This window comes from Apteryx mantelli, chromosome 7 (assembly GCF_036417845.1).
Source record: "Apteryx mantelli isolate bAptMan1 chromosome 7, bAptMan1.hap1, whole genome shotgun sequence".
In the NCBI taxonomy this organism is placed as follows: Eukaryota; Metazoa; Chordata; class Aves; order Apterygiformes; family Apterygidae; genus Apteryx; species Apteryx mantelli.
Window position 1 is genome coordinate 24,247,839 of NC_089984.1, and position 12,406 is coordinate 24,260,244.

Below are 12,406 nucleotides of genomic sequence, written 5' to 3' on the forward strand. Positions count from 1 at the left end.
CCTGTCCCATTGACAATGGAGACTTAAGGCACGGGTGCTTTGGCTCCCATTTTGATTTTAATCCAAAAGACTTCAATCTTGCATTGAACTTCAGTTTTCAGGCTTTTAGTTTTTCAGCAAAAGATTGTCATTTTTCATGCAAAGGAAATGCTCATGAACAATGTTGGAATACTTTTGACTATCTCTAGGTATGTATTATGTGGCCCTGCCCTAGAGAGGATTCCTCAAGCCTTTGAACCAGGGATTGTGAAGAGCAACCTCTCCTGTAACAAAAGCATGGGCACAAGCTTCTACCAAAACCACAGAGGGTTTACTAGCTGCAACCATTGTTGCTTTCTAGTGTCCCATAGCTGCCCTATGCTATGGGCCATCTCCAGCTACAGTGCAGTTCCACTCAAACCAAAGGAGTTTCATCAGCAAGGAAATGGACCATTTCACCCTTTTCACATTAGAGCCCTGAGTTAGCCAGGTTTGGTCAGATATGCTCCAGAGGGATCATCTCCATCTTATTTACTGCAAATCCCAACCTTTAGTTTCATGTACAAGTTGTGTTTTCTCCCAGGCTGGGCTACCCTTGTAGATGGTTGGGCAGAGATCTCCTTCCCTCTTCCCCTGTGCTTATTTGGGTGTTTGCCTCTCTTCCCTATGTGTAAGGTGGGTTGTTACAGGTGATCCTCCTTGTGGCGGTAGGGCTGAGGAATGGGGGAGGAAGCTGAGGGCTGATGAGACTGAGCAGAGAACAGGAAGAAGCTTGAGAGGTGGTGATGTAAGGCTGGTGGGTGCTGAAGTGGTGGGGGCAGAGAGTAGAAGCTGTTGGTGTCACTTTGCTTTGTTCCAGATGCGTTCCTATGACAGGGATTTGAGCGGCAGGAGAGGTTCAGGAAGAAGCTTTGATAGAAATTTGTCCAGCAAGGAGATATTTTTGGTTGCCTTTGGTTCCTGACCTGCTCTCCAGGGGAACAGCAATGCCAGGCTTCTCTTGGAGGCCCTCTAAGGAAGATGGTATGATAATCACCTGATCTGAAAGTGGAAGACGACTGGACCTGGAGTCTGGCTGAAGGCCCAGAGTGAGGCTGAGGGATGATTGCTTTGCTGTGCTTTTTCTTTGCTCCCCTCCTCAAGGAAGGATGGGCTTTGTGATTTCACTGGAGACTCTTTTAATATGAAGTACTAGGATCTATCTATTGCAGCCCAGGATGGAGATACGGAGTGCCAAGGACAGACAGAAGGTAAGATAACACTTGCATGAAAGTACTGTTTTGGGGAGCAATGCCTTAATCTAACAATATCAATGAGAGAGTGCTGCTGTTGGCTGGCAGGCCAGGTATCTTGAGACTCTAATCCTTGGATGGTGCTTTGGAGAGGGTTAGAGAAGTGCTGAGGAGTGAGGGGGCACATTGTGCTCTGAGCCTGTATCACTGAGTGGGGACAGTAGCTCCCAGGGACTGCTGCTGCCTAAGGTAGAGCTTCAGGGCTGAGCCTCCTGCCTTGGCCCAGCAGCTGTGGGGAGAACCAGCTGCAGAGGGCTGATGGAGACTGCACCCATCACTGAGGCTGCTTCCTGGACTGCTCCAGGAATATTTAATTCCCTGCTGCTTAACTGAATGCTGAACCAACTAACGTGGGCTCAGAAAAGTACTTTGATTAGGTGGTCCTAACTGAATGTCTTTCCCTAAAATCTAATCAGTTGCATGCTGAGTGATTCTTGGCTAAGCTTTTCTCTGTTATTTTTCCATTGAATTCGTAAGTTTTGTGTTGCCAGTGTTTACTGGATGATGTTCAAAATCTAAATAAAAATGTGGTTAAGCCTGCAATTAATCAGATGTTAGGGCTGTGAAGAAAGGATTTAGCAACTCAGAAGAAAATACTTTTTCTGTATTGTATATGCATATTCCATATTGTATTCTGTATTATTTCTATATTCAACTTGTGTTAATTCAACCTAAAGAGAGTTTTTCTCCAAGCTGCTCATTCACTTACACCAGTGAACATAGCCAGATGCAAAATCTAGCCCAATGTCTGCTAAAGAACAACTAGAATAAATCAGCATGGCTAGTGCTTGTGGCTTCAGGGTGACTCACCATGACCAACATACTTAAATGTGGGTACTCTCCTGGCACAAAACCTTTGTCATCACTTAACAGGGTAGGAAGAGTAACACTGATTTTGTTTCTTCCTCTTGGCAAGCACAGTTGTTGGGTTAAATTAGAAGGAGAGTTACTCTACTGAGCGTGCTACCAGGAAAATGGAGTCTGAATTATGGTTGTGGTCAGGCACAAACTTCTGTATAAATCTGTGTTTTGTCTTACATGCCTTCTCCCTTGTGTATGAGAGTCACACATTCCTTCATGGCACACGTGTTAGCAATGAAGAGGTAACAAAGCCATGATTCTCTCCTGTCATTAATATGACAAATCACTAAGCAAACTCTTTTTCAAACCTTCTGTTAGGAGAAAATGTAAGTACCATCTCTGTAAGAACCATCTTGGAACAAGCTGGCTGCTACGCATGCTGATAGCTTATCCTCACAGTGTTTAATTACATGTGATGTCTTCACATGAACCACTCTTAAACTGAAATGAAAGTAGGGTTTGTGCTGGTTACTTCATGGGTCTGAAATAACACTTTTGATTAGAACAGGGCTGCTTCCATGCAGTTTGAGCCTCTTTGAAAAACCCTCTCTGAGGAAGAGAAGATTGAAATGGTAATCCTTGATCTTGAAATATTATTATGAAAATGCACATCTGAATCATGAGATGATACTTTAGGCCCAAAGAATGCCATAAATGAGAGAGGTAATAGCTCCCTCCCTCCCCCCCAACTTCCCCCAGAATATTGACAGCTATTCAAGAAGGAGTAAGAAAACATAATAGAAGCAAACCTCTTTGAAGCCCCTCTAAACATGTCTGCAGAATATATGACACTCATGCAAAATGTTAACTATATCTGGTCAGAATTCAATTTAATGATACATCACCTGTCTTTGAAAAATGTTCCAACAATCTTGGGTTTACGTTTATGAAAAGCTGAAAGGTTTTGAAAATGAAATAGCTATTCAAAAGAAGCAAAGTGCTTTGTTTAATTATTCTGTGGAGGAAAAAATCCATTTTCCTGGCAGAAATTAAATGATCTTTCCTACCAATAATTTTGTTGCTTTTATTTAAAATCGAGGCAAGGAGATATTTTTCCTTCCTGCATTTGCTGCGTTCTCCTTTTCCCCTTCTCCCTCTCTGGCAAGAGTCCCACAGTCAGCAAGAATTACATTTCACTTACCTGTGGATCTCCTCTTGTTTAGAAGTGATTGACAGAGAATGACAAGTGTAAAAAGGAGGACGCTGATGATTCCTATTGAACACACAAACACTGCATACACATACAGATCTGAAAGCCAAGCACAGATTAGACTCAATGTTGTGGCTGTATGCTTCATGCTTACAGGACAGGAAAAAGTTTTGTGTGCAGGACCTAAATAGACCTCTGCCCAAAAGATTTAGGGTAACATTTCAAAAGTCATTTAACCCTCTTGAAACTTTCATATGCTGTCCTGCTCAGTTTAAAATTTGGGTAAAGTCTTCAAAAATGCTAATAGGTGTAGTTCCAGGGGAGCTTGGTGGGGAGGGGAGAGCTGATCTTTGTTTTTTTGGTGGGGCTATCAAAAAAGCAAAAGAGCTTCAGCTGGATCATTTCCCCAGTTCAAACAGCTGTGCTGTTTTATAAAAAATAAAAAGGGAGGGCGGGGGGAAGATCTGGAAGTGCTGAGTGGCTGGGGAAGGAGAAAGGAAGGCTGTGACTGCTTCTTCTGGCAGCAGCACTGGCTTGATTTTTTTTTCCTTTTCCTTTTTTTTCTTCCCTTTTTCAACCTACAGCCTCAGTATCCTCCTTTTATGGCTTTCAGTCAGGAGCCTAACACATTACCCCTGAAGCTGACAGCAGTTTCACCACTGCAGATCAAGAGAGAATATTTTATACAGAAGGAGAAGAAATTTTTAATGACTTATTTCTGTCTTTTCTAGAACTCTAAATAGAGTACTCTGTTTAAGGATGCTCTACCCATTAATGTCTTGAAATATCCTTAGGGAGGTATACTGGCTTCTTCCCTGCTTTACGAAGAAGAAACTAAGCCTCAGAGGTCAAGTGGTGTTGTAGAAAACAGCAATGCTGGAACTAGACCCCTGACCTACAGTTCTGTGTTTTATTTACAACCTCTCTCTCTTTACGACAGTAAAACAATATAGTTTGTAAACTGTGGTCTAAACAGCCAGGCTTCCCACAGAGTCAAGGCAAGCCTACAAGTGAATTCTCCCACCTGGCAAGCAGGGCAGTGGGGTGACTGCAACCAGCTGTGCTGGCACTTCAGATTGGGGCAGGGGGAGGAGGGAATCCCATCTGAGGGCAGGTTCTGCATTTCAGTCTCCTGTAACAGATGTTCACTAATCTAAAAATACTGCTTGCCTTGAAACTCAAGGGAGCTTAAAGATGCTCTTGCAGTGCTGATTGTGTTCAGTGAGCAGTTTCTAAGGCTACTGGGAGCACGGAGTGCTTCAGACGTGCTCAGCACCTTTGTGGATAAGGGTCTGCATTGCACTATTAGCCAGACAAGGGTTATTTCCCCATTGACCTTAATGCATGTATGAGAAACTGCAGCGGAAGCCTTATATTCTTTTTTCTCCAACACTCTTTGTACTTTGTCAAATGCTTTCTGAGGCAAGGCCTGAGTTTGTACAGGAACTAGCAAAACTGGGCCTGATTGGGACACTTTAGTTGTACTGTAGTTTTGGACTGAACTAACATCTGTCTTGTGTGCAACCAGTAATGCTAGGTGGATCTTTACATCTTTACCTTCAAAAAACTTCCAAGCTTCATGGTTTTTCTTGAAAGTGGGATCATCTGAAGCTCTTGGTGAAATCACTGGGAAAAAGAAAAAACAAGGAAGACATGATGACAGAAAATACATGGCATAAAATGTTGGGACCTCTTGAAGTAAATGGTAGCTCTGCCTTGGACTTCAGTGCACCAAGATCTTACTTTATCTCATGGGTAATTACCTTTCGGCAAAACGCTTTGATTATAAAATGTCATTATAGAAGTGTCTGCCAGCAAATCTCATCTGGTTTGGCCAGGAGTGCCATATAGCTCACAAGACTGCATTTCTGTTGGCATCTTATTCTGGGAAGATGCAGTGTGTGACTCTTCAATCTTGGAAAGTTAAATGCAGTGAAATACAAAAAGAGGATAGAAACACACTTTAGAAGAGTAAAGGCTTTAGAGTAGGGTGCCTGTGTGATTTTCAGGTCTATAACAGCTTTGTGGGGAAAGTCTGAGCATCACAGGGAAGAAGCTGCCATTAATGCTGTATGTTACTGTTTTTATTCTGACTCTCTGTTCTCAGTTACCCAGAACTTCTGGCTCTGTGGCTGTAATTTGCATCCCTATCACAAAATGGACTACTTTTGAGAGAATGGCTGAACAGCTCTTGCTCAAGAGAACGGGAATTTATTTTTCCCTGTAATTACACATATTAAAGAGGCTTTTTAGCACTGTAATCTATTTCTCTAAAACTCTTAGGGGGTGAGAAAAAAAGTGGAAGAGCAGTAACCCGACTGAAGGCTTCCTGAGAACTGACTTGGAGCCAACCACACTAGGCACAGGTTTTTTTAAAAGTGAAGTCATTCTAGCTATGTTTGGCACTAAAGTAGTCCCTGCAATCATGATAGTGTTTCCCCAACTTCAGGACTGATTCTGTAGGCCCCTAATTTTGTCCAGCTTATCTTCCTTTCAAAGCTCTCGTGGATGGCCCTTGACAGGTTGAACTGAACTGTAGTTCCCACAGTAGTATCCATATAATACATCGAAGTGAGAGTTCTGCTCCTGAGTTTTTTTGTTGTTGTTTCTTCCCTCAAAAGCTGGCTTATATGTTCTGCCCTTTCATGTCACTCCTTTTAAAGATGTGTGGATGTGATACCTGCCTATCTGCAAGAAAAATATGGCTTGTCAAAAATGCTTCAGGAAGTGCATATTCAAGCTGGGAAACAGAACACATCTACTTAAGCTCAGTGTCCTTGGTTAAGACCTAGGATCTAAACAGGCCAGGCTGAACATCTTGACTAATGTCAACTGCTCTGTCACTGCTGCATCAATGGCCATTGACTGTTGTGTGCTATATAGCTTAAGTTCTCAGCTGGAGTAATTCCTCTTGCTATGACTTTTTTTTTTCCCCTAATGTATTAGAAGAAAGACTGCATAACCTCAAGTACTACCAGCTCAACTTTATAGCTGAGAAGAATGGCTGACTGAATGACTGCATTCTCATTCAAAGACAGAAAATAGCTGCAGTTTTTTGCACAGGGTCGCCCTCTCTGTTTTACATAGTGGAGCAGATGACAGAGCTATAGGCAAATGGATGAATGTCAATGTCATAACAGTTTTGCAACCTAGAATTGGGATCCAAATGCTGTGACTGCCAGATCACTGTTCAAAACCCTCTCTGCTTTTCCCAGTCAGATTGTTTATGCCTGCTGACCTTGTTTGATGACATCAGATTAGACTTATGTTTACCCACTGACTTTTTCTCTTTTTTTGCTAGCAATCATTGCAGTGGAATAGGAGTCTGGCGATGTTCTCCAGCTTGCCAATGAGGTCTGAACCTCCAAGAGATGTTCACATGGCAAACCACTAAAGAACCAGTGTCTTACTGGAAGGGGAAATAATTAAGGAGGGTCCTGAAGGGATGTGATGTATGGACTTAACACAGGGGATATAGAACTACTTTCAGGAATAATGAAATCAGCTATTTAGTAGTGAAGGGAAGTTCACCCTGAATATTTTAACAAATCTACTTGTTTGTTACAAAAAAAATCGCACGAAGATTTTTGTCAAGCATTTTGGAATACCTTCCCTCAAAAAAAAGGCATTTGTTCATTTTGAAAAAAAACTTGCATTCCTGTACTTTGCAACTTTTTTACCATTGGAGATTGTCACATGCTACTAATATTTCATGGAATTCAGAATTTGTTCTACAGGAAAACTCTTGACGCTTAAACTTCCCAATAAACAGATTGTTGCGATCATCTCTACTTATTTATAGATAGACATATAGGAGTTGTGGAAAAAAATTATATATGTTGCAAAAAATGCATTTGCAACTTCTTCATGGCCCACACAAATTCACACCAACAAACTTGCTAGCAAATAACAAAAGCTGGACATAAGCTAACAGCGGTAAATAGCAGAAACCCAGCCATAATTTAGCAAGTTCTTTTGCTTGGAATAGTGCTATGCTTTGTGGTTGGCAAAGGCTACATACTGACCTGCGCCAGTTTTTTCTCTTTCCCATGCAAGTACTCAGATTTTGAAGAGGCAGAATGACACTTCCTTCTCCATTCCCTCTGGAATTTTCTAACTTACAGTGATCTCCTCCTCCTGTGTGAACCAAAAAAGGGACCTAAATGCTACTTCTGCACCCACTTGATGTGCAAACTTGTAAGAAATTCGTTTGGTGCTTTAGCATAAAGATACCATCTTGGTTTTGGATGTAACTTCAGACATATTAATTGAAACAAAATGCTAGATAAGACAGCATCTGTGTTGTTTTAGAACACTGTTACCTTATTTGATAAAGCAGAAGTATATAATTTAAGTATCCACATGCTTCAGGCAAGTCATATTACACCTTTTTTTTAATCCTGGATCTAACTGTAATGTAACTAAATTCCTTTGCAATAAAGAGTGCAATAATCATAATGTAAAATACAGAATGTGGAGGAAATTTTCCTTGAAAAGCCCAAGTATTACCATTGAGGAAACTGTTGACTTTACCACAACTGTGAAAAGAGTTGCCTTCCCTCCCATGCATAGTAAGTCCTTTATACTTATAGTGCATTAACTTACTGCTAGCTAAGGCAGTTCTTTGTTTCCAATAGAGTGCCTTTTAGCAGTAAAAAAGTTGCTTTGGCCTTTAAATATATGTAATTTTTCAGATGTCTTCTAGCATCTTTATTCTAATTCTAAATCCAGGTGAAATACCCCTTCTTACGAAGGTCTGCCTCAGATCGCCACAGGGTGTTGCGTCAGTATGTTTAGTCTACAGGTGGTCCTGCCTTCCTCTCTTATCTCAAGTTTCCTGCTCGGCTTTGGGTTACGTTTGAAGCAGAGGAAAGCAATGCAGCTGTCCAGACACTTTCAGAAAGGCAAATTTATGAGTCTCAAGTCCCCACCCTGATTCTGTATTCATGAATAGCATTAAAAATCAGGAAAACAAGAAATAATTAAGTATTTAAGGGCTGAACTGTAGACTTACCATTTTTCTTCTTTGCAATAACCATTGATTTGAAACACCCCCCCTCCCCCCCCCCCCAGCTATCAACCTGTGCAGCTATGAATGATGCAGTGACTTTTTGCAATGGAGGGAAGGAGGAAAGGAATTTTAGATCGCCTTTTATTCTGCTGCCACTTACCTGGAACATGTCATTCCTTTTCCAAGCACTCTAGATAAATCCATATGTTTCACTACAGGCATTTAGGAAATTCTGTTGTTCAGTGTATGAAAAAAAACTCTTTAAATTGCTCATCTGGCTTATGAAATGAGCAGGAAAAAAAATAAAACACAAAATTGGCTGAATAAAGAATAAAATGTGACCCTGCTTCTGATTTGCTCTCTTTTTTTCTTTTTTCCCCTGGAGCCTGCTACTTGTTCTGCACTCCTTCAGTGTATCTATCAGTCTATTTTGCAAATCCTCATGCAAGAAATGTGCTAGTTATCCACTTTATCTTTTGGTGTGCTACTTTTGGAGATGGCTACCTGGTTTGCTGCAGAGGATATGAGGGGAAATGTCAATAAGTGTAAGCCCCTAGATGAAGCAGTCCTTTCCTTCTTCACTGCTTCTCTCTGTCTCCTAGCACCAGATCTGGCCCTCTCTCGGCTCCCTTTCCTCAAGTTATCTTCAGAATTTCTTTCCCCAAACTGGTACTTAAATCTCACTTCTCTGTGCTCTTTGTCTATTTTCCTGACATCTTACAGTGGCATCCAGCCTTCTCTTTTGTTGGGTAGTTGCAGTGGTGAGCCTGGCTTTCCAATGGGAATTCTGTTGCTTCAGGTAAAACAGGCAGTTGCCTAGAGCCAGCAGTGTGTGAAGGGAGGACAGAAGCTAGGACTGCATCCTCTGGAGGGGACAGAAGCGAGTGTCGAGTGTGCTTCAACATGGGAAGTAGAAGCCCTGGGTCTTGGAAGAAGAGAGGAGGTCAGTGCTTGGAGCAAGGTGCTCTCTGAGGTGATAGCCTGGGATGGAGGTGAATGTGTAGGCCACCACTGAGGAGACTTTGGGATTGTATGGTGGCCTTCTAGTCCTGCTGGTAGGCCTGCAAGCTTCAGTGCGCCAAGCACTTAACCCTGCTCACCCGTTCCAGATGTCGTAGGAAGTAACACCACCTCTTAGGCTCAGCCTCTCTTCCCCTTTTCCCTCCAGCATTGCATTTGCACCACTAGTTCTTTGGGGATTGAGACTACAGCCCCAGCTTTCCTCCCCTTCATCAGCTGCCATTTTGCCCCTTCCCAAAGATGTGAAGCTGAGGCAGATGGACTGATCAGTCCTCCTTCTTCCCAGTTCCTTCCTGACTTTCCTGTATCTCTCCAGTTGGCCAAATGCAGAGAGGAGAAAGGGAAAGAGATAGGGAGAGGAGCCAGTTCCTGGCTAAGAGCATGAACAGCAGGGAAGAACTTCTGCTGAGCATCAAGCAGGCTAATGCCCAAAGTCTGCAGGTCTAAATCATGTGTACAATAAAGTTTCATTTCATATCCCTATGTGGTTAAGAGACTAACCACAGTGTCTTGGCTCCAGCCACCCAACATGGGGTCAGTGCTTGTAAAACTTAATGCTCTCCAGAGATGGAAAATGGCTGAGTTCAGGAGATATTGAGCTCTAGTGCTCTTACTCCTCCCCCTTTAAAAACAAGAGTGAAAACAACAACAAAAATCTAACCAGAAATTGTTCTTTGAAATGTGAAGCTAATGAATACTGTGTCCCATATCCTAGTGACTTCCCCCCTCCACAGTAACCTTAGTACTGGCCTTCTCCTCTTGTGACATGTCAAGGAGCCCTAAGTACTGACTGTGACATGGGAGGTCACCTGTCACATGGCAGATCAAGAACAACAGTTACCTGCTTTGCTCACAGCTTTCCCCCAGTGAGGGAGTTAATGGGAATCTTATCTCCCTTTCCCTCCCCCATGAGCCAATTTCACATGACTTGTACAAATTTAGCATCTTTAAGACCTTTATGCTTCTGTCACATCTGCTTAAAATCGGCCCATGGATTCAGAAGGGTGGGGACTAATTGGTAGTGTGATCAGGTAGGCTTTAGTTTTTTAGGATACCAGGTTATGGATTATTGATGAGATTCTACTGCCCGATTACATTTCTGATCCATGGTACTGAATGCTCCGGTGATTTGTATTTAGGAGTCTAATGAAATTTGATGAAGTTTTCAGTAAAGTCCCACTTCCCTGATCTTCTGTGCAAAGAAGCGTAGCTGATACAGAGCTGTTGTCTGGGTGCCAGAGGGATGGACTCTTTTCTGGGGGAGGCAGGCAGGGGGGGACAGAGCTTTATTGCATAATTTCTGGCTGTCTGCAAACAGGAAGCAGAGGAAATCCTGTTTGAATGTCTCAGAGGCTTCCCAGACAAGTTTTGCAGACACAATAAAATCAAATAGTTTAGATTAGGATTTTTTGTTGTTGTTGTTTATAGCTGATCCATGCTCTTTGCTACTAATCCAAACTGAACTTCAGCTCTCTATTATTAGTATCTTTCATCATCACTACTAATAAGCAGCTAATTACGTTATGTTAATGCCATGATTTATCAAGGCAGTTTTAAACATTGCTGGTCAAAATGAAGCTGCTATTTATCTTTTGTTATATTCTGTTTTTCATATACTCCTGCATCTCTGATAGATCAAAGCAAAAGCTTGTGACATCTGAGAGCTATCCAGAGTAGATCATTCATTCTCAAAGGTCATCTTTTACAGTAACCTGTGTCTCCCTGATGTGTATATAATCCAAAAGGGATACAAAAACCCTAATGACACCAGTGAAGTTAGCACTTGAGGGAATGTGCTTTGATTTTAGACTGCATAAATATGTGTCTGAATTTATCTTGAAAAGGCCTGCAGTCAGTGGAGCTAGGGCCATTTACCCCAAAACATAAGTTAGATAAACAGGATCTTCCAGCATTTGGAATAACCTTTGTGTTCTAAACTCAGCAATAAATTTAGCATCAAAACCAATGGAGGAAACTTCATGAAGTGAAGTACAGTTTCCTCCCACAAGTTTTTCTGTGATTGCTGGATGAACCTCTGAATATTTGAATTTCAATTTGAATGACCTCTGAATTTCCAGATCCACAGACCAAGCGGTCACACTTGCTTTCCTGCATTATCTTTAGAGTAGGCCCTGTGGGAAACCAACTCTTCTGTTTATAAAATCACAAGCAGAAGGCTTGTTTGCCAGCTAGTGCTAACAGTACAGATGCTGAGCACAGCTATCTCTTCAAAGGAGTCTGTTCTCTAAAATCCAGTTTTAGCTATCTCTGAACGTGTGGATGTGGTAGCATTAGATTTGAGCTGACCCATCTCAAAGAGAAGGCGCATTTCCAAGTTGGGATTTATGGTTTAGAAGCCCTCATTCTTCTCTGGTCATTTGTTTATCTAAAGTTCAAAACAAACAGGCTGGTGACTGCTTTTCCAGCTCTGCTTTCTGACTACAGTGGTACAAACAAAAGTACAGAAGTGATACTAGGAATGCTACTCACAAATTACTTCTAGACTAGAAGTAAAAGCAATGAGCATACTGAGAGGCAAAACATAGATCTAAAATATAAAGCTTCTATTTCTGGATGACCCACTGCATATTCTTTGGAAAATAAGTTAATTTCTCTCTGCTTCTGTCGCTTTGTATTTAAATAGTAATGACATTTGTTTATTACATAGATTCACAGAATCACAGAATCGCTGAGGTTGGAAGGGACCTCTGGAGATCATCTAGGCCAACCCCCCTGCTCAAGCAGGGTCACCTAGAGCACATTGCACAGGATTGCATCCAGGCGGGTTTTGAATATCTCCAGAGAAGGAGACTCCACAACCTCTCTGGGCAACCTGTTCCAGGACTCTGTCACCCTCACAGTGAAGAAGTTTTTACTCATATTCCCACTAGCATCATTCTGGAGACCTGTAGTTGAATATAAGAGTACTAATTACTGCCTTTCTGGTAAAAGGCAAGAGAAATAGGCTATCTTCTAGAAATCTACTAGTCTTGTCACTTCTTTACTTTTTATTAGGGACTGAATAATGTTTAAATTGTAATGTGTATAAAGAAGCTGAGTATTTGATTTTCTTCTCAGATTCACAGATAACAG

General features: G+C 41.8%; 1 protein-coding gene across 4 annotated transcripts in view; it reads right to left on the reverse strand.

Annotated features, from left to right (window-relative positions):
- VSTM4 (V-set and transmembrane domain containing 4) overlaps nucleotides 1-12,406 on the reverse strand; it is a 41,332-nt gene that overhangs the window by 22,864 nt on the left and 6,062 nt on the right. For 2 of the 4 annotated variants that reach the window (XM_067300024.1, XM_067300022.1), the window contains exons 3-4: nucleotides 4,840-4,908; nucleotides 3,274-3,381 (exon numbers count right to left, since the gene is read on the reverse strand). In XM_067300024.1, the coding sequence (XP_067156125.1) occupies nucleotides 3,274-3,381; nucleotides 4,840-4,908 (177 nt within the window). The remainder of the gene's footprint in view (nucleotides 1-3,273; nucleotides 3,382-4,839; nucleotides 4,909-12,406) is intronic. The other 2 variants (XM_067300025.1, XM_067300023.1) reach the window with 1 other exon arrangement.